Source organism: Mirounga leonina, unplaced genomic scaffold, assembly GCF_011800145.1.
Source record: "Mirounga leonina isolate KUSES-001 unplaced genomic scaffold, KU_Mleo_1.0 Mir_129, whole genome shotgun sequence".
Taxonomy (NCBI): Eukaryota; Metazoa; Chordata; class Mammalia; order Carnivora; family Phocidae; genus Mirounga; species Mirounga leonina.
In genome coordinates, this window is record NW_023270323.1 from 22519266 (window position 1) to 22546508 (window position 27243).

Genomic DNA, 27243 nt, shown 5'->3' on the forward strand with positions numbered 1-27243 from the left:
TGAGAATGCGGAGGCTAGCACTAGAGACTGGTGATTATAGACCTGTCCTCTTAGGTACTTCTTAAACTGCAGCTCAGTTCATAAGCAGGCCACCATTTCCAAATAATTTTCTCTTAAGACACTTTAGTAATAGGTGTTTAAAAGACAGATGTGTGGACATACAAAGGTGTGACATACAGAGCCCATGAAAACTGAGGTTATTTAGTCTAAAAGGAAAAGAACCTATATGAGTAGATTTAAAAAAATTAAGATCGTAAGAATCAAGGAAACCAATTCATATATCATATATACATACATACATTTTTATATAATTCTATGTTATCTCAGCAGTGAATTAAATCTCACTTGCATCCTTTGCCACAAAAGATATACCTTTTATTATGTAATGTACAGTGAATGGCAATAATGCAAATGAGCACAACTTAACATTTACAGAGAATTTTACAATGTTCATGTTACTAGCACATCCACTTCCTTTTTGATATTCATAGTTACTGGGGACTAAAATGGAAATGGTATTATCATCTCCATTTTAAAGACAAAGCTCAAAGAGTTTGAGATGCAGCCAATCTCAAACCACTACTAAGAGGAAGATCCAGAATTAAAATCTATATCTTTTTGCCCTAAAGTCAGTATTTCCTTCTGTATATAGAAGTCATAAATATCAATCATCTCAAATACCATTCAAAAATTAAAACTGGGGGTGGGGGTGCCTGGGTGGCTCAGTCGGTTGACTGGACTCTTGATTTCGGCTCAGGTCATGATCTCAGGGTCATGAGATCAAGCCCTGTGTTGGGCTCAGCGCAGAGGCTGCTTGAGAGTCTCTCTCTCTACCTCTGCCCCTCCCTCTTCTCACACTCTCTCTTTGCCCCTCTCTAAATAAATAAATAAATATTTTTTTAAAAAGTTAAAATCAGAAGGGGCCCCCCATCCCTTCTAATCAAGACATTTGATAATCCTAACATATACCAAGGAACGCACTCTTTCTTCTAGGCCTCCAAATACAACACAATTCCTAGGTTAAAACATGCCCAAACCCGTGCAGAAAAGCACTGCATATTTTCTTATATGAGTAAGGGAAATAAATACATTTTGTGCTTATGACTGACTGCTACTGAAAGTCCCCTGAAGTTTCACTCTTGGGGCCATGACTTAAAGAAATAATCACGAAACTCAGTAACATCAATTTTTTCACAGTGGTTATAAAACATTTTTGACCCACAGAATACATTGGCAAATAAATAACCAGTTAATATCCTACCCAAATGAATGGGAAAACTGGCATTATTCACTTTGTGTTTCCCCTCTACTTATGATCTTGAGAGGTCATTAAATCATGCCAGGAAAAAAAAAAAAAAACACTTCAAATTATAACCATAACATTGCAGTAGAACAGCACAGGAAATGCCTTGAGAGACCACTCTATGCAACTACTCCACTGTGTGTATGATTGTATGTATGTATGTGTGTGCATATGTGTGTGTGTGTGTGTGTGTGTATAGTTAATGTTTAATTGCCTTTGGACAAAGAACAGGAAAAAAAAAAGAACAAATTATTGGTTTATTTTCCATCCAAGGATTTTTCTGTTACTGTTTAAAAGTACCTCCTTCCACTGCCTCAATGACTGTTGGAAACGTGCAAGCTCATTAGCATAGTAAATAATACCATCGTCAGCCTGGTTATATCTTTTTCCTATCTTCCTCCTCTCCAAGCGCTCCCTCCCTTTCCCATCCACCATCATCACATCGCCTTCTCTCTAGTATATCAAGCAGTGTCCCATATCTTCATTCCCTTAACATTAACTTTGCATTTCTGTGCTATTGTTCATGAAATGCATGCTGACTCTTCCATAATTAATTCCTTCTTCCCTGTTCTTTCCCACCCTAGTCATTCCTCAACACATTGATTGATTGTTACCTGTTTTTCCACCCTAGTCATTCCTCAACACATTGATTGATTGTTACCTGTTCCTTCATCATAAATTGAAATGTTATTTTTCTCCTCTGCTCTCCCACAAAACTGCTATAAAAAGTACTTAGCACATTAGTTCAGTTAGTTGATAACATTAGCCATTTTACTGTCTCTCTCACTTATGAGTGTGAACCTTTTAGAGCACAGATCTTTTCTTATTAAACCGATTCACCCATGGCTTTCTCCAACTCAATTGATGGCAATTCCATCCTTCTGAGCTGCTTGCCAAAAAAGTATGGAGCCATTCTGACTCACACCCAACATCCACTCCACTGGAAAATCTGTTGAATTTCCTTTTATAATAGATCTAGTACTTCAATAGTCTCACCGTGTCCATTGATACTAGTCTGGTTTGAGTGGCCATTATCTTGCCTATGAATTCTTACAACAGCCTCCTAGTTAATTCCCTGCTTTTACATTTGCATCCGTATATTTGCATCCATACAATCTATTTACAAAATAGCAATGGGGTTATACTTTTGAAATGCATTTTACATCACAAAAGTCTTCTCTTCAAAACCCTGCAATGCTTCCTATTTCCTTACAATGGCAAACAAGACCCTACATGATCTGTACTGCTCCAGAACTCTAGCTATCTGTCTGATCTCATCACTGGTTACTTTTCCCTCATCTTATTCTAATTGGCATCATTCTGCTCTTCTTGCTGTCCTTCAAACATATCAGGCATTTCCCAAATTGGCTATAGTTCTTCTGTCTGCCTGGGGACTTTAAAACAAACAGTCATTTCAGCTTTTTCCCTCTCTTTTTTCAAATCTTTGCTTAAATCCTACATTATCTGTAAGGACTATTCTGACCACATTATTTAAAGTAGGTTCCATTTCTGATCATCATGAAGTAGTTTATATGGGACAAACTTCTCACAGACAATAACTGTAAACACTGGAAAACATACATAAAAAACAATGACCTATAGTTGTAACGTACATTACTGATGTAATATACAGCTTGATGATTATAGTTAATGACATTGTGTTGCATATTTGAAAATTGCTAAGAGAATGGATCTTGAAAGTTCTTATCACAAGAAAAAAAAATTTGTAACTATGTATGGTGACATGTTCACTAGACTTACTGTGGTGATCATATGCAGATACCGAAGCACTGTGTTATACACCTGAAACTAACACAATGTTATATGACAATTATACCTCAATAAAAAATTTTTTTAAATAACTACTATTTAAAAAAGCTGTCTGGAAAACATTGGAGAATCACTAGACACTGACAGATTTGGAGGAGAGTGGACATCTGAAAGACAGGAAGGTTACTCAAAGAGTTTCTCATTTTGGAGGCTTTCCTAGACACAGGACAGCGAGAACTTGGATAGACATCTGCAGTCCTACTTGCTTAAGGAATCAAGGCACAAAGTTTGAGGTTACCACAGCAGCTGAAAATTGAAGGGATATATCCAGAAAAGGAGAAAGCCACAGAGTGGAGATTCAAAGTGTATTTATAAATTCTGCCCAATTCTCTGATCCCTGAACAACACACACATGAGAAAAACTCCAAGAAGCTCATCCAAGGCTCAGAGAACTACACAGAGATTGCACCTGTGGTTCAGCAAAGGCAAAGCAAAGCTTAAAGTCCTCAATATGATAAGCACTTACAAAAAAACTTATAGGGCGTTTGGGTGGCTCAGTCAGTTAAGCATCTGCCTTTGGCTCAGGTCATGATGCCAGAGTCCTGGGATGGAGTCCTGCTCCCTGCTCAGTGGGGAGTCTCCTCCTCCCTCTCCCTCTGTCCCTCCCCTGCTCTCTCTCTTTCTTGCTCTCTCTCAAATAAATCTTAAAACAAACAAACAAACAAAAACTCACAGCTAACGTACTTAATAATGAAATACTGAATCTTTTTCCCTAGGAAAAGAAGACAAGGGTTTCCACTCCCACCATTCCTATCCAGTGTTTTACTGGAGATCCTAGCTAATGCGATAATACAAGGAAAAGAAAAAAGAGGCCTAAGATCAGAAAGGAAGAACTGAAATGCACTAGTCACAGATGGCATCGTTATTTACACAGAACATCCTAAAGAATTTACAAAACAACAAAAGAATAATAAAGTGGATTTTGCAAGACCACAGAGTACAAAGTCAAAATCAATACAAATAATCAATTGTTGGGACACCTGGGTGGCTCAGTCAGTTAATCATCTGCCTTCAGCTCAGGTCATGATCTCAGAGTCCTGGGATCGAGCCCCACATCACGCTCCTCGCTAAGCAGGGAGCCTACTTCTCCCTCTGCTGCTCCCCCCGCTTGTACCCTGTCTCTCTCTCTCTGAGAAATAAATAAATAAAATCTTTAAAAAAAAATCAATTGTATTTCCATACACAAGCAGTGACTACTTGAAAATGAAATGTTAAAAATACATCTTATAATAGTTTACCAATCATAAAACACTTAGGATTAATTTTTAAAGTTTGAGGGTGACCTCTATAATGAGAACTAGAAAACACTGCTGACAGCTGACCTAAATAAATGAAAGGTATGCTGTGTTCATGGACTGGAAGATTCAATAGTGTTATGATGTCAGTTCTTCCCAATTGATCTATATGTTCAATATCATCTCAATCATAATTTTTTGAGGTTTTTTAGTAGAGGCTGACTGATTCTAAAATTTGTATCACCAGGCACAGGAATATCCAAAGCAATCTTGAAAGTGAGTGAAGTTAGAGGACTCACAATACCTGACTTCAAGACTTGCTATTCAGTGACAGTGATCAAGACAGTGAGGTTCTGGTGTAGGGATAGACAAACACATCAATGGAACAGAATAAAGAGCCCAGCTTTAGATTCACATTTATACAGTCATCTGGTATTTTACAAAAACGCCAAAGCAGTTCAATCGAGAAAGGAAAATCTTTTCAACAGAAAGTACTTGAACAACTTGATAGCCATGGGGAGGGGAAGTGAACAATAATCTCTATAGCATGCAGAAAATTTAACTACAAATGGATTATAAATCTAAACATAAAGCTAAAACTGAATAATTTCTGGGTGAAAACTTTAATTTGTGTGCTAGCTACAGGCAAAGTTTTCTTAGAATATAAAACATAAAGCACAAAAGAAAAATACTGATCAATTAGACTTCAGAAACATTAAAATCTTATGCCCATCAAAAAACACCATTAACAAAATGGATACCAAGCCAAAGACTGGGAGAAAATATTTGCAAAACACATATCTGACGAAGAACTTGTATCTAGCTATATAAAGGACTCTCAAAACTAAATCTTAAAAAGACAAATAATTCAGTTTTTAAAAATGAGCTAAATATATAAGCAGGCATTTTACAAAGGAAGGTATTCAAATGGGCAATATGCATGCAGAAAACAGAAACAAAAACAACCAGATCAATGGTTCCCTGAGGATGAGGATGAAGGTAGGGACAGGGATTGACTGGGAGGGAACATGAAAAAAAACCCTCTCAATTGATTTAAAACAAACAAACAAACAAACAAACAAACAAAAACCACTCATTCTGATAGGGGTTTAAGTTACATGAGAGTTTACATTGTTCAAAACTTATGTAATAATAGGCTTAAGATGTGTGCATTTCAATGCAACATAAATTTCACCTAAAAACATACATATTGATCTGTAGTTAATGATATGCACACTGAAGTTTTAGGGATACATTGTATATTCTAACCTTTAAATGCTTCAAAAACAAAATGGATTGATGAATGAATAAATGGATAGATATGTGACAAGGCAAAACAGCAACATGCTAACAATTATGGAACCTTGGTCGGGATTATATGGGTGTTCACTGTACCACTCTTTTAACTCCTGTATGTTTGAAATTTTTCATAATAAAATGTTCAAGAAACAAAAATACAACCTGTCCCCCAACATCTTTTTTTTTTTTTTAAGATTTTATTTATTTATTTGAGAGAGAGAGAATGAGAGACAGAGAGCACGAGAGGGAAGAGGGCAGAGCAGGAAGCAGACCCCCCGCTGAGCAGGGAGCCCGATGTGGGACTCGATCCCGGGACTCCAGGATCATGACCTGAGCTGAAGGCAGTCGCTTAACCAACTGAGCCACCCAGGCGCCCACCTGTCCCCCAACATCTTGATCCTCTTTACTATGCTCTACATTTTTTCTCATAGCACATCAAGTTCTAATAAATATAAATGTATATTTATTACATTTATTTTTTTATTGTCTGTGTCTCCTGTTACTCCATAAGGACAGAAATTTTTGTCTTTTTTTCCCTGATGTATTCCTAGCACAAAGAACAGTGCCTGGGACAGGAGGGACTCAATAAATATTTGTTGGAAAATGACTACTATTACCCCTGGCCTATGGATGAAGAAACTAGACAAAATCAGTGGACAACCAGAAATAATTAGAAGAGGCCACCATAAGGAAAAGATGTCTGATCCTTCTATATAACCTCTGATATCCATCCTTTAAAAATAAAACGAAAAGCCAAAGGTGGCTTTCATTAAAATCTTTGTCAGTATCTGTGCATCTATATTGTTATATATCTGGCATTTTTATGTCTTCCAATATAAATCTGAAGTAGAAGTTTCATGTTTGTCTGTTTTTCAAACAGGACTTGAGAAGTCAGAAATTTAAGGCAAAGCTTTATGCTTATAGGTTAAAGTCCACACTCTGAACATGAATATAGGCCCTTGAAAATGTGCTCATTTATTCACTCAACAAATATTTACTGGGTATCTACCATGTGCCCAGTATTGTTCTAAAGATTTAGGATACATAGTGAACCAAACAGACAAAATTTTTACCCTCTGGAGCCTATATTCTAATGGAATAAATGTCTGCCTAATCAAATTATTTAGCTATAGTCTCTTAATGAGTTAATTATTTTATAGGAGTAAATAAGAGAGATACTTTTGGAAGCTGTCTCCAGTTCTCAAGCCAGTAAGTAATATTTAAATGACACCCTTTGGGTTCTACATCAAGGTTTTGAGACAGAAAATACTTACCAGGCACTTACTACTTGCCCAACATCATTTAAGAGCTGTTTCATCATCGAGGAGTGAGGGGACAAAAAAGGAATGGCAAGTGAGTCTAATCTCACACTGCTACTCCACCCCCAAATTTGAGAATTAGTAGAGCTTGGAGGTGGAGTAGGAGGTGTTGTCGAGGCCAGAAAGGGCTGGATCTGGCCCCCCACCCTTCCTTAGCCTCTTTCTCCTATAGCCACAGAAACTGCACAGGACATTCCTAGGCAGACCTATTTTAAAGGCTGTGAAAAAAACAAATTAATGGGAAGTAGGGACCTACACATAACACAAAGGTTGCTGCTTTTGCCCTTCATAATTCTCTTAAGTGACCTAAAGAGTACATGGAGATCCAAAAGTTGCCTTATTCTTCAGAAAGAGTACTGAAAACATCCTGGTTTATTAAACCCTTGGTTTCCTAGGCACTAGACTCAGTGACTTCTATCAAATGTACTATACTGCACTCCAAGCAGCGTACATTCTATAGAGGAGAACCCTCAGATGAGCGAGCATGTCTATCCTAATGAGCTTCTCTAACACACAGGAAAAAGAAGAGATGTTGTGTTTGGGGGACCTTGCCTGCAAACTTTTCAAGGACAGTTAGTTTCAACTATGTCCTAACGACCTCGTTCCCCTAGGGCCTGGCAGAGAGTTATATGCAGATTGGTAAATCTTGTTTGAACTGGTAAATGAATAAAGAGGGTCAGAAGGCAACCATATGAACAGATCTTTTAAAAGACTTTCTACAGAGAAATAGTCAGATGTTTCAAAGGGCCTTTTGATTTTGGTAAATCCTTTATCAATGCAGAATGCACTCAAAAAATAGATTAGGACATCATGGTAAGGGAAAAAGAAAAAAGGTAAAAAGGAAAAGAAGTAATCACTGTGGTTCCAGGAAATTCTGGATCTTGAGATACTTTGAGTAGTCAGTCAGGCATCTTGAGTTACATGATACAACCTGTTTATGAGAGCAATTGCTCAAAAAGAGGTAATTCTATAGATCTTGGTGACCTTGGGATAGTTTCCACTTGGGAATAAATAGGGAAAGACATACGGGGCTATAGGGACCAACCAATCCTACTAATATGTAAATCATATCAAAGTAATTTACTCAGCTTCCAGTATAAACCATTAGCCTTAAAAAAAAAAAAAAAAAAAAAAACCCTGCTTGCTCAGTGCTGCCACCACTTGGTTAACATAACCACATGCAGGAGAATTATCATCCACTTTGTTTGCCTTGAATAAAAATTCTTTGATAAAAATGTTACCTGTTAGAGAAAATTTTTTTTTTAAAGTGGGAGAACGCCATCACCGGGATGGCTTTGTTTCTATGTAAACACTCAAATGATGTCACAAAGGATTTGAACAAAATATTCTGTTCGAAATATGGCCTCTTTTTCTTTGAGTAAACCTCAAATAAATTGGTTACATCATAATTCATGACTTATGACACAATTTCAATATTGGTCCAAGCACAGTCAAATTTTAAATAATTAATTATTTTTCATAATAAGCTAGGCAGATGCAAATCCACCACCCAAAACAAAAGTTATGGCCTTGATAGTAATCTCTATTCAAGCACACAATACATCCACTAAGCCATCCCTTTCCCTGCTCCAACCTAATGGAAACTTCATTCTACATCCTGTGCTTATCATTCTCTTGACTTCCTTTCTACATAGTTTTATTGCATTTACTTGTATTCCTAAAAGATCTGTTTTTTTAAACCATAGCTTTATTTAAGAATATTTGAATATAATAGACTGCATATATTTAAAGTATATAATTTGATAAGCTTTGACATATGTATATACCTGTGAAAACCATCACCACAATCAATAAGCACATTCACCACCCTGGAGTTTCCTCAAGCCCTTTTTCCTCCCTCTTTCCTGTCCCCTAACCTGTCCCCTAACCTCCAACCACTAGTAACCACTTGCTATGGACTGAACTGTGTCCCCCCAAATGTATATGTTGAAGCCCCAAATCCTAATATAACAGTATTTGGAGATGGGGCCTTTGGGAAGTAATTAGGTTTAGATGAGGTCATCAGGATGGAACCCGCAGGATGGAATCAGTGCCCTTATAAAAAGAGATACCAGAGAGTTTGCTCCCTTTCTCCACCTTGTGAGGATACAGGAAAAAAGGGGGCTGTCTGAAGGCCAGGAAGAGAGCTCTCTCCAAATCTGACCATGCTGGCACTCTGATTTCAGATTTCTAGCCTCCAGAAATTATAAGGAAATAAAGCTTATGAGAACGTGTGTATACAGTCTTCATATTAATATGTGTTTGCTTTGCTTTTAGGTAAATATGTAGACATGAAATGGCTGCACCATATAATGGGTATACATATAACTTTCTAAGACATGACCAAACTATTTTCAAAGAGAACCATTTTGCATTCCCAACAGCAACACATTCTCACCAATATATGGTATGGTCAGTAGTCTTTTTAATTTCAGCCATTTTAACAGGTGTGTAATAGTATCCTATTATAGTTTCCATTTGAATTTCCCTAATAACTACTTATGTTGAGTACCTATTCATGTAATTTTTTCTTCTGTGGTGAAGTGTCTGTTCAAATCTTTTGACCATTTTTGGTATTTATCCTGTTTGGTGTTCTCTGTGGTTTGGTGTCTGTCATTAATTTTGCAAACTTGAAAACTCTATTACTTCAAATAATGTTTCTCTCTTCTCTTGGTATTCCAACTGCATGGGTGTTCTACCTTTTGAAAATATGCTACAGTTCTTGGATGCTCCAGGGTTCCCCTCCTTCTTTTTTTATTTCTTTGCATTTCAATTTGAGAAGTTTCTCCTGGCATATTCTCAAGCATATTATCCTTGGCATGTCCAGTCTACAACTGAGCCCATCAAAGCATTCCTCATTTCTGTTAGAGTAGCTTTGATTTCTAGCATTTCCTTTTGATTCTTTCTGAGAGTTTCCATCTTTCCGCTTTCATTGCCCAACTGTTCTTGCTTGTTATCTACTTTTTCCATTAGAGCCCTTAATATATGAATCACAGTTATTTTAAATTCCGTCCAATAATTCCAAAATCTGTGTCATACGTGACTCTGGTTCTGATGCTTGTTTTGTCCCTTCAGACTGTTTTCATTTGCCTTTTGTCATGCCTTGTGATTTTTTTTGTTGCCACACCCAAAACTATGGGCCCAAGAGTTTCTCATTCTTATGCTAGCATACCTTTGGCCTCCAAAAACTCATCAAAGTTCCATTTAAGAGTCAGTTTATCAGTTTATAGCTCCAATAGCTTCTGTTCAATGTGAGTAGGTCTTGGTTGTGACTCTCTGGATTTGCCTCACTCCAGATTCTGGGATGGTGGTTTGCCCTACAACCTCAGTTCTCTGATGGGTCAAGAAACGGATTGGTTTTCAGTTTGTTCAGCTTTTTCTTGTAAGGACAAAAGAACTTACATTATTCTGGCTAGAAGTTGGGCTTTGATTTAAAACAAATGAAAAAAGCAGTCGCTGGGAAACTACAGAGTTCATTCATTCCATCAGTAACATTCACTAAAAGTCTACCATGATATAGAGTGGATTTCAGAATAAAATGTTACCTGCAATTCTCCCTACTTTGGTGGAACTAGTAGTCTAGTGGAGGAAATATATTACTAAAAAGTATTCCACATGGAATATTTTATGAAGCCTCAAACACAGAACTGGGCTTTCTTCCTAGGGAAAGAGGGGAAGATGTTATAACAAAGCTCAGGTCAAAATTTGGAAATCAGTTAGAAATAAACAGAATAAATGATTCTTTAAACATGAAAAAGTCCAGGGTGATGAAAATTTCCCACTCTTGTCAAGAACATTAAAAATAGAGCAATAAGGGGCGCCTGGGTGGCTCAGTTGGTTAAGCGACTGCTTTCGGCTCAGGTCATGATCCTGGAGTCCCTGGATCGAGTCCCGCATTGGGCTCTCTGCTCGGCAGGGAGTCTGCTTCTCCCTCTGACCCTCCCCCCTCTCATGTGCTCTCTCTCTCTCATTCTGTCTCAAATAAATAAATAAAATCTTTAAAAAAAAATTAAAAAAAATAGAGCAATAAGTATTCTGCATACATAAATTGCATAATCTCTTAAGAAAAGCAATTATGGCCAAGATTTTTTTTGTCCAAATGAAGAATTAAGTTTTAGGCAATGCATATATCTATATCCTTATTAATTAGGTCAAAATCCCCATTTTTATGCCTACTAATTATTAGAAAAGCTTATCTTTGTTAAATCTACACAGTAAACTCTAACTCTTCTTACTCGATCCCTCCAGATTTAATCCTTTAATCCTATATTTCAGTCTAATTTCTCTATTTAATCCCCTTACATAAATTGGAAGATGTTAATATTCAAAGACTTCAACCTTGATAATTAAAGGGAAGCATTTGGAAAACTATTTTAGAAAAAGATAGATAAGATGGAATAAGTTTTCTACCTAATAATTTTGTTTTAGAACAGATGAAAAGTAGACTTTAGAAAGCAAGAAAACATGAGGAGATGAGCAAGGATCTCTCTTGGCACCTGCCTTACAGTCTCTGTTGTAGGACGGTGATTATGGTTGAAAGGACAGTATCATTGCTTCTCCTAGCATTGCTCTGCTACTCACTACCTCCCTGACCTTACACAAGTTTCTCAGTTCATTTAATATCCTTAACTATACACCATAGATTGAAAAAAATAGCACCTTCTGGTAAGAGTTGTTGTGAGTGTTAAATGATTTACTACATAGAAAGCACGTTAGAACAGTGCCTGTCAATAGTAAATGGTAAATACTTGCAATTATGGATACCAGTAATAGAAGTTGTCATAAAGCAATAGTAAAACACCACATTAAAATATCATTTAGTGCTTGCTGTTTTATAGGGTTACATCTGAATGCTTTCATACAGTTCATATAATTGAAATCCACTGAAACCAAACTTCTCCTGTACCGAATCCCCTACTATAACAAATATTTATAGCAAATTTCCAGGGTACTTTAAGCTTCTAGATATTTTAATTTCTCTTTCATTGTTTTAGTTAGAAAAGAATGGCTCTCAATTTTTAAAGCTCATTATTTCACCCTTTTTTTCACATTACATATTGATACATACTCTACAAATGACATAACTTTTAATATAATATCACTTCAATAGATATAACTCAATAAAAGCTAAAAGCAAATAATACCTGATTAGGAGAAAAAATATATAGAACATGAATAGCAGACATCTTTCTGGCCTTGACAAAATGACCACTTACTGATGCTGACAGACCATATACAGTCAAGATAGGAGCAGGGAAGCATCACATGTGGTTGTTTTTATTTCTCTGTAGTTTGTGGATCAGCTTCAGGAAAAACAGCCAGGCCGCATGACTGAGGACACACAATTGTATCCTGAATGCTTCCAATCCCGACCAAAGTTGCACAGCTTCTGAACATAAAAGGGGGTCTGGCCTGAGACAGGCTCATTACCACCAAATAGGGCAGAATTCTATCTCATTTCCTTGGTTTTTATCCAAATGAGATGCATGGAAGCTGTCTGTATACTTTGATTAATCCTATGCAAACTTGTCCTGCAACATCAGAATTATAATTCTAAATCAGAATTTCTTTTACTCAAGATATTGCCCTAATTGTGAAAAATAATCTCCCATTTCTAATCATGACATAATTTGGAATCCAAATTTTTAACCGAATGATAGACAAGTGGAGGTGTGATCAACTAGAATCATCTCATTTGCTCATTTGCTCATTGTTTCACTGATTCATTGTAACCATCTTATTAAGACCTGGATGGGAGGGGTTATCTCAACCTACTCCCACATAGTCAACCTACCAAAATGAATAAAGGAGTTCCATTTCTTCTGTAAAACATGGAAGCTGATGCTCAGGGCTTGCTGAAAAACCAGAAAGCAGTTAAAAAAACTACTGCTCATACCAGTTGACTTTCATGATACTCAAGAGATAATTGTATGTATTTCTTAAACTGTTTTTGCTAGTTCTTTCCCAGTAAATATGTAATTTAATTAAAAATGGTATAAACAAACTATATAATAAATAAAATACAATAAAATATAATAATAACAATGGAGTGTGAGAAGAAAACAGTTGCTATTTCTATAAAAACTAAACTGAATGTTTTGGAAAGACTCTTGAGAACTAAAATGAGTTAGTAAGGATTTAGATACGGACAAGACAATCATGAAGATTGGGAGATTTTTTTTTAAATATTTTATCTATCTATCTATCTATCTAACTATTTATTTATTTAGAGAGCACAAACAGGCAGAGGGGAAGAGGGAGAGGGAGAGAATCCCAAGCAGACTCCACACTGAGTGCAGAGCCCGAAGCAGGGCTCAATCTCACAACCCTGAGATCATGACCTGAGTCAAAATCAAGAGTTGGATGCTTAACTGACTGAGCCACCCAGGTGCCCCAGATTGGGAGATATTTTAAAAATCAATATGAATTTTTACTGAGATAGTTTCATCTCAAACTGAAAATGAGAGGCAATGAATCACAGGTATTATTAATGCCAGAAGATGATTCAAAATTCTAATCAGTAGGTTCCAAAGAGCTGTGGACCCCATCAAAAGATTGATGAATGAATATTTAAATGATTTATGTTATAATACAATATTTAAGGTAAATATGCATTGTTTTATGATAACCAACTTTTTCTATCAATCAACAAACCATGTCCCAGTATAATGTAGATTAAGTAGGTAAGTAATGTAGACGAGTCTCCTCATATATAAAACAAAGAAGATAATCCCTACCCATAAGACTGCCTTGAGGATTAGATAAAACCATCCATATAAAGGAATACTTGCCACACAGTATGATATATTATTCACTAGCTAACACTGATGTGCTGGTGAGGGGTAACATAATAGTTAAAAGTAACGGCATGAGGAACCAGTCTTCCTAGATTCACAGACCAGCCCAATTACTTACCAGCTCCAGTGACCTTAAGGGAAGTTTTACTTAACTACTCTGTGCCTCAAATCCTTCATTAGTAAAATGTACATAAATAGCTCCAACCCCCGAGGATTACTGTGAGGATTCAATGAAGTAATAAATGTAAAGTGCCTGAAACATAAAAAAATCCTTAATGTAATAACTTTTATCCAGTATTATTTTGTATATTAGTGGCTTTTCAGCAAGATAGAGAACTGTCTTTTCTTAGAGCATCCAGATATTTATTACCACAGCCCCTTTGCCTCTATGCGTCTCTGTCTAAAATGAACACAGGACTAAGCAATTGTAGTACAGACAGATCAACAGTGCCATCTAGTGGCAATTTTCTAATAAATTCGCCAAATGAGAAAGGTTGCCCTAAAAAGGTAAAATTTCTATAGATAGGAACTTAATTTTTAAGACAAACTTAATCTAATGTTTTAGATTTGTAAATTTATAAATTTGTGACATTTTTTACAACTATTTGAATTCAGTACAAATACAGGTGGGAGAAATTTAAAAAACTGCAAAACACAAGAAGATTGCCTGGCAAATACAGTAGAAAAAAGACTCTCTTTTAATATGAGCCAATCAACTGGGTTTAGGCCCACTGCCAAATTTTTGGGAGGCAATGAATGAGAGGTTAATAAACCCCTAAGAGAATTAGAAATGTGAATTTAGACAGCACAAAAGTTATGTACTAAGGCATTAAGTTATACTGCTGGATAAAGTATCATATTAATACCATACAAAGAATCCATGCAATAGCACCATTCAGCTTTTGCTTTCTGCAAAATTTACAGAACTCAAAACTACTGTCATCTATACTCAGCCAGAAGTCCTCACTGTACTCAGTTGAAACAGGCATGAATTTCAGAGCCACCATTTAATTAAATAACCCCAGCCATCCAACAACACAGTTCAAATGTCAGTTATGGTGTCAGTTCACTGTGAGTAATTATGTAAGAGCTGCGGGCCCTCTGGTCCACAAATCACTATGTAAATAAAGATAGCATCAGGATCAGTGAGCAACATGTCACTTCTTTACAAGTCTGTGGATGATTGGTCACTGCACACTCGTTATTCAGCTCAAACATAAGTGACAAATCATCCTTCCTCCTTGTCTCCCAGTGATCAGCTCACATGACATTTCACAAAAGTAGATCATCGACAAAGGGAATTAACCTGTAAAGGTGACAGGGCAGCAAAGAAAATGTGGCAACGCTGGAAGTGAAATTAAGATGTGAACAGAAGGCCTGAAAATGGCGACAACAAAGCAAAGACAGCAGAAGCCTGGGCCCACGGGAAGGTAAGAACTATGAATGCAGAAGACAAGATTAGGTCACTATGGGAGGATTCTGATTGAATGGAAATGGCTTGTCCAAGAACTAGGTGACCCTGGAATGTTGACGCTGTGCGCTTTGGAGCAATGCGGCTATGAGCCACAGGAGCTTAGTGAAGGCTGACTGTTTCACACAAATGAAGAAGGTTCTTATGACGAAAAGGATAACAACATCCCAGAGTAAGTGGGACCCGCATAAAGCATCACGTTAAAGAAACTCTCAGGGATACTTCACAACTTTGAAAAGACTACAAACCACAAGAAGATCGCTCGGCAAATGATTACAGAGGACAAAATGGAGGCTGATCCAAACTTAGAAAGGAATATACAATTCAATTCACCAAGGCACAGAAAAGATGTTTGCGCCATATTGTAAGTTACATGATGAGAAGAAGGCAAGTTACTGTTCAAACTCCTCTGATCAAGTTTTTGCAAAGAAATAACTTTAATTCTCAATGTTTCTAAGTTTTTTTGTTTGTTTGTTTTAGAGAGGGAGTGGGGAGGGGCAGAGTAAGAGGGAGAGAGAGAATCTTAAGCTCCATGCCGAGCGAGGAGCCAGACGTGGGGCTCGATCTCACAAACCTGAAATCATGACCTGCACCACAATCAAGAGTCAGACACCCAATTGACCGAGCCACCCAGACGCCCCTCGATGTTTTTAATGTTTTAAATTATAGTATACTGAACAAATATAAGTTTTACTCTTTTTTTCATTTCCCTATACATTTATGAACCACAGTAAGAGTTTTTAATGTTTGAGGAGAACATTTTAAAGGTCACATAACAACTGTTGTTTTTCCCATTGATTTTTAGGATCCCTTTATCGGGTTTTGCCTTACACACTCATTTTTATGGTCTTGCACTATTGTATAAAGTGAGGACTGCATGTAATTTTTGCCAGATTTTTCTTTCACAAGTTTCAGTCATTGTAAGCAATAAGTCATTTGGGATTTGTCAACAATTACATGCTAGTCTAATAGTCCCTTCATGAACGTATTTTCTAAATTACTTGTGGTGTCTTGAAACAATGTCAAAAGATGCGCTTTAACCTAAGGCCAAAGCAGACATATAGAAGAACCTTTTGTACCTGGCAGTGGCAACTGAACTAATATACCACTGACTCTTGGGTCCATATTCAATTGATCAGTTACGTCCAAAAGTTCTTCCTGTGAAACATCCTTAGGTTTTAGAATGATCTCACTACAGATCCCTGGAAGAAAAACAAATACAGAAAGTCACTGGACTAACAAAGATGTGGTTTTCTTCATTCATGGTGTCTTACACGGTGTGCAATTGGTTTCCCCTGCTCCTATCCCACTGGAAGGAAAGGCCCTCCTACAAAAATGATGTTCAAAGCACCATTAAAAAGGGATTTCTCGAATAGCACAGATGCTTTGTCATGATTCACGTGCATTTTTTTGGCCCCGTATCCCATTGCATTTATTTGTGATAAGCTACTGTTAGTGGGTTGAATAAAGATACCAATACCACTGCCCCCACTATTAGGCCGGGTTTAGCAGAGTGAACTGGCCAGGTTTATTATCAGATTCGAGCCAATATAATAAAAATGGGCCTTTTTAAAAAAATTGAAATACAGTTGACATACAATATTACATTAGTTTTTCAGGGGTACAACCTGGTGATTTGACAAGTCTATTCCGTTTGCTGTGCTCATCACAAGTGTAGCTACCACCTGTCACCGTACAACCCTATTACAGCACCGTTGTCTACATTCCCTATGCTGTGCCTAAAAATGGACCCTTTAAATGTGCAGTGTTCCTCTGACATGTCACCATAGGATCTGAAACCACGTTGAGTTAATTCAGTAAGAAAGTTGAAGACAAAGATTAAGAAATGAACATAAGCTTTGGTAACTAATTTCTAATAATAATAAATGTTATTCAAATAGCACTTATTTGACAATTATCACTGATAATGATCACACTTTGAAGTAAAACCAGAACACATGATTTAGTAACAAGAACAACTAAAACGCATCCCCACCTACAGCAGAGGCGGCTCTGATCTTCTTCCTGACGTACGTATGACTTGCTGGGTTATCGCCCACTAATATGATACTGAGGTGAGGTCTTCTGTTCCCAAGGGAAATCCATGATTCCACACCTCTCTGTATTTCTTTCTGGATTTGTCTGGCCATTTCAGTTCCTGAGATAATAACGGCATCATGTCTGTGGAAAACAAAATAAGTAGAGTACTAAAAAGACAATAAGGAACATTCAGTCACGTAAAGGTACGAGGTCCAAGTGTGAACTACACATCTATGATTGTCCAGGTGAGCAACCATCAATCAGTCCCTAGAAAGGCACAAAGAAATGCATATACTGAAAAGGCTTTCTTGCTCTCCATGATCTCAAAGTTAAAAGTGGTGAATGAAGGTTGCTCTTACTGTGTGTTCATTTTTTTAAGGTACCTGATAAAGGGTAAGATGGTTCTTTCTTCCTCCTGCCCCTGTCCTTTCACTATTGAAAGGACTAGTGAAAGCAGTATCTGTATGTAGCACATGATTATTACACAAACACCAAAGGCAGGTCATTGAATATCATGAAGAAAGAAAAGGAGGAGGGGGAAGAAGCAGAAGAGAAAAAGGAGAAAAGGAAACCTTATAGCACCTGAATTCTTTCTAGTACCTGGGGGCAGGCATCGTGAATATCAACCAACACAAACAAAACGCAAATTTGCTACCTCTTTCAAATAAGTCAACTGTCCTTTCTAAGAGGTTGGTACATATATATATATATGTATATATATATATATGTAACTATATCAAGAATATTCCATTTCAATCTGGCACCAGTGGTCAATAGTGTCCATCCCAGTTCATACAATTTTGACATGAACATCGTTCTACCAAGATTCTGAAATGTGGTCTATGCATACATACACCAAAATTGCCTGGGAAGCTTGCCAAACTTGTAGATTCCTACCCCCATGATTCAGAACAGCCTGGAAATCTGCATGTCTAACAAATCCCCACAGATACTCTTCTGCATGACCATGTTCGAAAACCACTTCTTCATTTCAACATAAAAGTATATTTTAAAAATAATCATTGCCATAGGTAAACAGTTAACTGAGGAAATAAACTGATGAGACAATACAACTTTATAACTGTAAGTAAAATCAACTTTTGTTTCTAATTTATCTACTTTTCACCAAAAATTTCACAGCTTTCAAGACAAGGAAAATCATGACAAATCAGTGTACCAATCTTGCTCCACTGTCCTAATTTTCTAATAGCTTTATTGAAGTATAACTGACATAAACTATACTGCACATATTTAAAGTGTGCCTTTTGATGTTTTATTATATGTATATACTTGGGAAACTATCACCACAATCAAGCAAATGAAACCCTCAGAAGAATTCTGGTGCTCCATTGTAATCTCACCATTCTGCTGTCCTTGCCACACCCCCTTCCCTATCCCCAGGCAACCACTGATCTGCTTTCTGTCACTATATATTAGTTTGTATAATCACGAATTTTATAAAAATGGAATCATGCACTACATATTCCATTTTATCTAGCTACTTTCACTCAGCATAATTAAGATTCATTCATGTTGCTGCATGTATCAACAGTTCATTTCTTCTTATTGCTGAGTAGTTTTCAATTGTATGGATATATCAAAATTTGTTTATCTGTTCAACTGTTGACGGATATTTGGCTTGTTTCCAGTTTTTAGTCATGGCAAATAAAGCTGTAATAAACGCTCATGTACAAGCCAGGTACATTTTCTCTTAAGTAAATGCCTAGGAGCAGAATGGCTTGGTCATATGATAGGTATGTTTAAATTTTTAAGAACCTCTCAATCTGTTTTCCATAGTGGTTGTACCATTTTACATTTCTACCGGCAGTATATGAGAGTTCCAGTTGTTCCACATACTTGCATAACATGGTATGGCTGGTCTTTCAAATTTCAGACATTCAACTGGCTATGTGGTGGTATCTCACTGTGCTTTTAATTTACATTCCCATAATAAATAATAATATTAAGCGTCTATTCAGGTGCTTATTTATCATCTGCCTCTATTCTTTTGTGAATTGTGTGATTTCATGTTTTGCCTATTGTTCTATAGGTTGTTTCCTTATTACTGAGTTTTGAGAGTTCTTCATACAACCTAGGTTCAAGTACTTTACCAATATATGATTTGAAATATTTTCTCTAGTCTGTGCTTTGCCTCTTCACTCTCTTAATTGTGTCTTTGGGAGATCAGTTTTCGATTTTGATGTTCTTCATTCAGTTTTCCTTTTATGGAGTATGCTTTTGGTGATGTGTATGAGAAATCTTTGCCTAACTCAAAGTCACAAAGGTTTTCTTTAATGTTTCCACCTAGAAGTTTCTTGGGTTCAGGTTACACATTTAGTTCTATGATTAGGCCTATCCCTAGTTTGATGGGACTTTATATCAGGATATTGTCAAATGCTTTTCTACATATCTACAGAGATAATCATATGATCACATGGTTTTGGTTTTAGTCTGTTAATACGATGAATTACATTGATTGATTTTCAAATGTTAAACCCATCTTGCATTTCTGGGATAAACTTCATTGCCTATCCTTTCCTCCTTTCCAGATTATGGGGACTTCATCTAAAATTTTGTTAAATTTTTTTGCATCTCTGTACATGAGAGGTATTTGTCTGTAGTTTTCTTGTAATGTCTTTGTATGGTTTTGGTATCAGGATGATGCTACCCTCATAGAATGAGTTAGGAAATATCCCATCCTCTTCAAATTTCCAGAAGAGTTTGTGCAGAATTGGTATTATTTCTTCCTTAAATGTCTGGTCCTGGAGCTTTCATTGTGGAAAGGTTTAAAACTACAAATTTCAGTTCTTTAATATAGAGGGCTATTCTGGCTATCTATTATTTCTTGAGTGAGCTTTTGTAGTTTGTGTCTTTGTACATTCTAATGATTAGTACACAATTATAATTACAGATTAAATCAAGATAAAATACTTCTGAGTTTAAATTTTATCTTTCAAGCTTAGATAACAAACGTTTTTGGAACTGAATTTCCAGTGCCCATATTTACATTTCATTTAAGTGACCTTTTAATTCTAAGAGAACAAGGTCCTCTTACATTAGAAAATACTAAAGTCTGCATATATGGCAACTTATTCCAGCAGGACTCATTTCTGTGAGGTGGCAAAAAATAAATACTTTCCATAAATTAAATTGTGTCAACAATATTCAGTTAGGGTAAAATACTATAGAAGCAGGTTTACCTAATATACTAGAATTCACTTTTATAATAAAAAACATGCATTTGTATTTTAAATTACAAAAAATTACATTTGTATTTTAAATCACCTGAGCTCCATGTTACATTTTATAGCATATGCATAGAAATGCTGCTGCTGACATGTTTTATTAGTTGATTATCTGTCACACACAATAATCTGTTCATAGGCTACTGTGAAACTGGCAATCACTGAACATAATCCAGGATAATTATGCCTTAGATATTACAAAGCTGTGGGACCCTGAGAATGTCAGAGTTGGCAGTGGCATAAACGGAATCCTGGCTTCCATAGAGAGACAATTTATATACAGATTAAATTTGACTGCATCCTGTATGCTGGGATCTGAGAGAGTGACAGGGCTTACCTTATAGCACTAATGTGCTAAGTGAGCTTGCTAATTACAGCTGAGATGCTACAGCCTGGCCTAGTTGGTGTTTATGGGTAAACACCCAATTATAAATAGGAACTTTGAGGATTTTTCATAGCAGCGGGCTCAGCCCATTGATTCACTCAGTCCCTGCAGAGCCTCAGCTAGCCTGGCTCTGTGGGAGATAAAATATAAAGAGAAATGAAGCAACCTGGAATTAGCGGAGGCCCAAAGGGTGGATGCCCCTATCAGTCCACATGCTGGATGAACCAGTAAACACACACATTATCTAGCTCACATAGTCTTTAGTGCATAAACAAATGAGATTTTTCAACATGTGTATTGTTGAAAAATATTAAATATCCATAACAGTGCAAGTATTCAGGCATAGAAACATACAGCTCCTAAGAGTTCTCCCTGGCTCAAGTCAATCTCTGCCAATCCATTTTCCACACTGCAGCCAGAGTGATTTTCCAAATTTAATCATGCCAGTTCCCTATTAAAACTCCTCACTTCAAGCTCATTGTCTATTAATTTAATTAACACATACTGAAAACCTCCTATCTACCAGGCACTATTCTAGGAAATATAAATAACAGTATACAAAACAAACTGCCCACTTTTATGGGAATTATATTCTAGATGAAGACAGACATTAAGTTTTTTTTTAAAAGAAGACAAATTTTTAAAAGGCAAATATTTAACATATCATGTGTGACAGAGGGAAAGGGCATATCTGGAAGCCAGAGTTGTCATTTTAAGGATTTCATTCATTCATTCATTCATTTAGAGAGAATGTGCACATGCATGTGAGCAGGGGGAGAGGGAAAGGGAGACAGAGAGAAGCTCAAGTAGACTCTGTGCTGAGCACAAGCTGACGCAGGACTCGACCTCAAGACTCTGAGACCATGACCTGAGCCGAAACTAAGAGCTGGACGCTTAACCGACTGAGTCACCCAGGCATTGCCAGAGAGTTGTCATTTTATATGGATGGGTTAGGTGTCTCTTCTCTTATTACAGGTGATATTTTATCATAAAAGAAGGCAATGAGGGAATATGTCACGTGGCTATCTGGGCAAAATAATTCTAGGCCAAGGGAAGTGCAGAGCAAGTACTTTAGGCAGGAGCGTGTCTGGTATGGTGGTGAATGGCAAGAAGGGCAGCGGCTGTGGTGGAAACAAATGGACCAGGACAGGACACAAAGTCAGAGAAGTCATGGAACATCAGAACACATAAGGTCCTGCAGACCTTCAAAAGGATGTTGGCTTCTACTGTGAGGGAGGAAGCCATTTGGTGATTTTGTGGAGTGCTATGACCCGATTTTCATTATTCAATCACGGGTGAAAATGTGGAGGACAGACTATGGGAGCGAGGAGGGAGTGGGGACACCAATAAGAGGCTAGTGTGGTATCCCAGGCAAGAGATAGGGTGGCTTGGACAAAGAGGGTAGTAGGGGAGGTATGAAGTAGTCTGATTCTGAGTTAATCTGGAGGATAAGCCACTGGATTTACTGAGACTGGATGTAGGGGATGAGGAAAAGAAGTCAAATAGGACTCCAAAATTTTTGACCAGAAAAACTGAGAAAAGGGAGTTCCAACTAAAATCCAAATTTTCTGAAGCTTACAAGCCCCTGCACGAGCTTTCCTTGGCCTCGTTGCTAAGGAACACTAAGCTCGCCAAGTCCCACATTACACACAGCTGCATTTCAATTTATCCACTGGGCCGGGTTGTTGCTCTGGGCCTTCACATACACTATTCCCTCTTCCTGAAACACTCTTCCTTCTCCTTCTGACCTCCCCAACGTCCTAGCAAGTCTGTTCCTCCTTCACTCCCACACATTCCTCAAGTCTCAGCTTGGAAGGACCCCAGGGAAATGTTCTCTGACCCCTTCTCCCTGGGGAACTGCCTCCGCTATGAGCCCCCACAGCACCCTGCTCTGACCCTGCTGTCCTATGGCAAATCCTTGTTGAAACCACTGCTCCACACTCCTATGTGGACACACTATACTGGAAGCTGTGCAGGCAGGACATTTGTATCTACTACAATGTCCTTAATACCAGAGTATTTTGCACATTGTATGTGTTTACTAAATATTTGTGGAGTTATCAGAGTTAAATTGTTCATTGTATTATAATTTGTTGGAATTCTTATGCTGCCACTGAAAATAGTAACTGTAAAAACAACAATATGTGAAAATATTCTTCATAAAGTTAAGTGAAAAAGTGAGATGAAAAGTTGTAGGTACATAATTTTAACTTAAAACATGCCTGCATATGGCTAAAGTTTAAAAAGGAATATGTAACATAAAATGGTGAGACAGGGAGTATTCTGGATATTTACCCATCTTAAAATGTTTTTTAAATGTTATCAAAAAGAGATCTTCTTGAACTATATTAAGAACAGATAGAAAATATCTACAAAACATATAAAAAGGAAAAATAATAATTAACAACCTTACCACCCAGTTTATGGTATCACCATTACCACCAAAATCATCTTGTAACCCTCCTCTACCCAAACCCTCTCCTCTCCTAGAGTTAAGCACTATCCTGAAATGTGGGCTTATAATTCCATTGCTTTCCTTTATCATCCAATGTTTGTAACTCTAAACATTAAAGATATAATAACATACATGATATATAAAATAAAATATATACATGTTTCTTAAAGGTATACACACCAGAATGGAATTTCTGATTAAAGGATACACATGGGGGTTCGATTTGTGCCAACTTGTTTTCCAAAGCTGCTGCACTAGTTCACAAGTCCACCAATGCTGTATGAAAGTTTCTATTGCTCTACTTCCTTGATACTGTCAAAATTTTTAACTAAACCAATTAGTTAAATGGCATTTAATTGTGCTCATAATATCCATTTCCCTATTTACTAGAGGTTGAACGTCTTACAGGTTAATTGGCCATTTGGAGCTCCTCTTCTATGGAATGCCTGTTCATCACTTTTGACCATTTTTCTAATGAATTATTAATCTGTGTCTAACTTGGAGTAGTTATTTATGCATTCTGAACACTAATCTTGTATCATCAGTTAGGTCTGTGTATCAGCTATCACCATTATGTGGCTTGTCTTTTCACTTAGTTTATGATTACGGGGGATGAAAAGTTCTTTTTTTTTTTTTTTTTTTAAGATTTTATTTATTTATTTGAGACAGAGAGAATGAGAGAGACAGAGAGCACATGAGAGGGGGGAGGGTCAGAGGGAGAAGCAGACTCCCTGCCGAGCAGGGAGCCTGATGCGGGACTCGATCCCGGGACTCCAGGATCATGACCTGAGCCGAAGGCAGTCGCTTAACCAACTGAGCCACCCAGGCGCCCCGGGGGGGATGAAAAGTTCTTAATTCTAATGAAAAACTCAAACATTTTTCCTCTGGTTTGCACAAAAAGTGCAAACTCTGACAAAATTCCTGTCATAGAATACAACAGGACTCAGCTGTTGAAACAAACTGGCTAAGAAATTGCCAGGAACGCTCTCTATAGACTAGATTTTAAAATCCCACAGTAGTGTATTCACGCACGTATAAAGTGGTTCTCGAGCCTCAGTGAAGAACCACTCCCTTAGGCCCCCATCACTCTCAGAGCAGGAATGCCTACTCTAGCATTCCCGACAGGGGGTCAGTCCGGTTCAATGTGAACAAACCTGTGAAGCATATGTGCCCGAAACCTTTAGAGCAGTGTGCAAACAAGCTATAATCTACTACTAGCTAAAGTGTGACTCAAAAACAAAACTAGCAAATAATGTACACATAAACCCAGTTACTGTAACTCCACTGCAAGCCTTATTAGGTTTATTTTGAATACAAAAAAAAAAAAATATTTTATCATGGCAGAATGTACTCTCCTCACTGCCTATGTCAGATTTTAGAAATAAATGTTTGAAAATTTATTTTGTAAATTAGCCTAAAAGGCCTAAAATTGTTGCATTTTGTTCAAAATCTGTTGGAAATTGCTAATCAACACATTCAGAAGATACACTAAGGACACTGGAAAGAGGACATGAGATCTGAAGCTTTTAGTAAATTGCAGTCACTGAAACCAAACTTACAAACAGAAATCGTATCCCTTCGAAAGCAAAGGAAGAAATTTATCCCTTTAAAAGCAGGAGAAACAATATAAGAACTAATTGAACAAGAATGGCTTAAACAATATAAAAGCAATTCTGAAAGTCTATTGTTGTGGGTTGAATTGTGTCTCCCAAATCCTAGTTCTTTGCACCTGTGATTATGACCTTATTTGGAAATAAGGTATTTGCAAATATAATTAAGATGTAGGATGAGGATGAGGTCATACCGCAGTAGAGTGGGCCCTTAATCCAATAATCCACATGACCACAGAGGCGGGGATTGGAGTTATGTCCCTACAGACCAAGGAAAACTAAGAATTGCCAGCAAGAAGAGAAGAGCAAGGCTCTGCGGATACCATGATTTCAGTCTTCTAGCTTCTTTAGTCTTCTGTTGTTTTAAATCATCTAGTTTGTGGTACTTTGTTTGTGGCAGCCTTAGTAAACAAATCTATAATCCTAATTTATAATATTCCAATTTGTGGGAAGAATCTTTTGATGGAGCTGTTTTTCACTGAATACATTTATATTTTGGAACGTAATGGCATATAATTGAAAAGACCTATAATTTTACTGCACCTGTAAAACATGGATAAATAAATAAGGCAAAATATTTTAATAGTCCTAAATACAAACAACTTCTGTGATGACATTTAATATAAGTATTTGTCAAAGAAAGGTACTCTGAAAGGAGACACAAAGACAGCAACTGTGAAAATATTTAGGCTAAAATATCTTCACATTTCAATATGAAAAAAACTAGAATTGAGACTGTTCCATTTAGCAGTTTGCTCTGAGCTTAACAGGTGCTTTAGCATCTGTAGAGAAAGTACTTTGAAAACTAAAACTACAATGTCTAAAGAAAAGAATAATTTGCAACTTTAAAAAAAAACTGCAACAAATTTAATTTTTAAATTAAGCATCTTTTTTTCTTCCAGAAAATTATCAGTGTCAAGGTATTAAAGATATGGCTAAGAAACTGATTCAAGAATATGTACCAAGAAGTCAGCGTGTGTTGAAAGTTAGTAGTCAAATAATTAACATAAAAAATTGAGTATATTAATATAAAGATCAAAAATTTTCAGTTGTTTTAATGTATAAGGATATAAATTACCTTTTAAAATATTAATTTTGAAAACAGCTTTGAACAGGACTCTTTTATAGGTCCTAAAATATTTGTCAGTAAAATATTTCAAATATGTAATTTTCATTATTTTTTTTTTTAATTTTATTTGAGAAAGAGAGTGAGCAGAAGCAAGGGGAGGGGCAGAGGGAGAGGAACAAACAGACTCCATGATGAGCAGGGAGCCCTACCGGGGGTTGGATCCCAGGACCCTGAGATCATGACCTGAGCCAAAGGCTGACACTTAACCGACTAAGCCACCCAGGCACCCATCAAATTTTATTTTAACATCTCTTTTTACTCTTAAAAATGTGGTTTGGTCAAAAACTTATATATTCCCATTGCCATTAATAAAGTGCAGTCAATTTGACCCCTAAGATGTTTTTCACATAATGCACCCTGTCATTACTTGCTCAGGTGTAATTTCCTGAATGTTGCAAGTGACCCCCAAAGAAGGCAAGACAAAGAGTTCTCCCTTTCAGTATTCTCCTCCCATTGCTGGGCTGGCACTAAATGTGGCTTCATTAAAAAGCAATAAATCACAGTGGGGGTGGGGATGGTCAGTAGTAGGGCAGGATAATGCATTACAGATTACTTATCCCCAGCCAGAAGACAGCCCTGGTTCACGGTTAATAGTGTAAAAGGAGATTTCAAAACGGAGCAAGCAAGCCTAAGGAAGTCTCTTGAAAATTGTGTGGAAAGGCTGTAGGGAGGAATCTGTGCAGGTCCTCATTGGAGGAACTCTGAACTTTTTGCCAGCTACACACCCTCAGCCTAGATTTAGCCTCACCTTGAATCCCTCATTTGCATATTAACCCAACCAATCTCAGTTAACCTACTTTCAGTCTGTTTTGCATTGAGGACCTAAATGAGAACTGCACTTGTGAACTTTAGCCTTTATAATTCTGTCCCCTTTGTCTTCCTCAGAACAGGAGTCAGATTTCTACCTGAATCTGAGTCTCCCAAATTGCAATTCTAATTGCCCAAATAAATGCCTGTTTGCTTACATTTCCAGTGAATACTTTCTTGGTCCACAGGAGCTATAATGAGGTTGGACAACTCAACTGCTCTGAAAGGAATGCAATTTCCTTATCTACATAATGGGAATGTTCTCTGTTTAACTTACAGAAAGGGATTTGGCTAAAAGTTGACTGGCTGATTTGTAAA

At 37.0% G+C, this 27243-nt stretch overlaps 1 protein-coding gene across 4 annotated transcripts in view; it reads right to left on the reverse strand.

The window, feature by feature from the left end:
• Nucleotides 1–27243, reverse strand: part of MTHFD2L (methylenetetrahydrofolate dehydrogenase (NADP+ dependent) 2 like) — a 132240-nt gene that overhangs the window by 97830 nt on the left and 7167 nt on the right. For all 4 annotated transcript variants that reach the window (XM_035004802.1, XM_035004804.1, XM_035004803.1 and 1 more), the window contains 2 exons: nt 17251–17435; nt 16334–16456 (listed from right to left, as the gene is read on the reverse strand). In XM_035004802.1, the coding sequence (XP_034860693.1) occupies nt 16334–16456; nt 17251–17435 (308 nt within the window). The remainder of the gene's footprint in view (nt 1–16333; nt 16457–17250; nt 17436–27243) is intronic.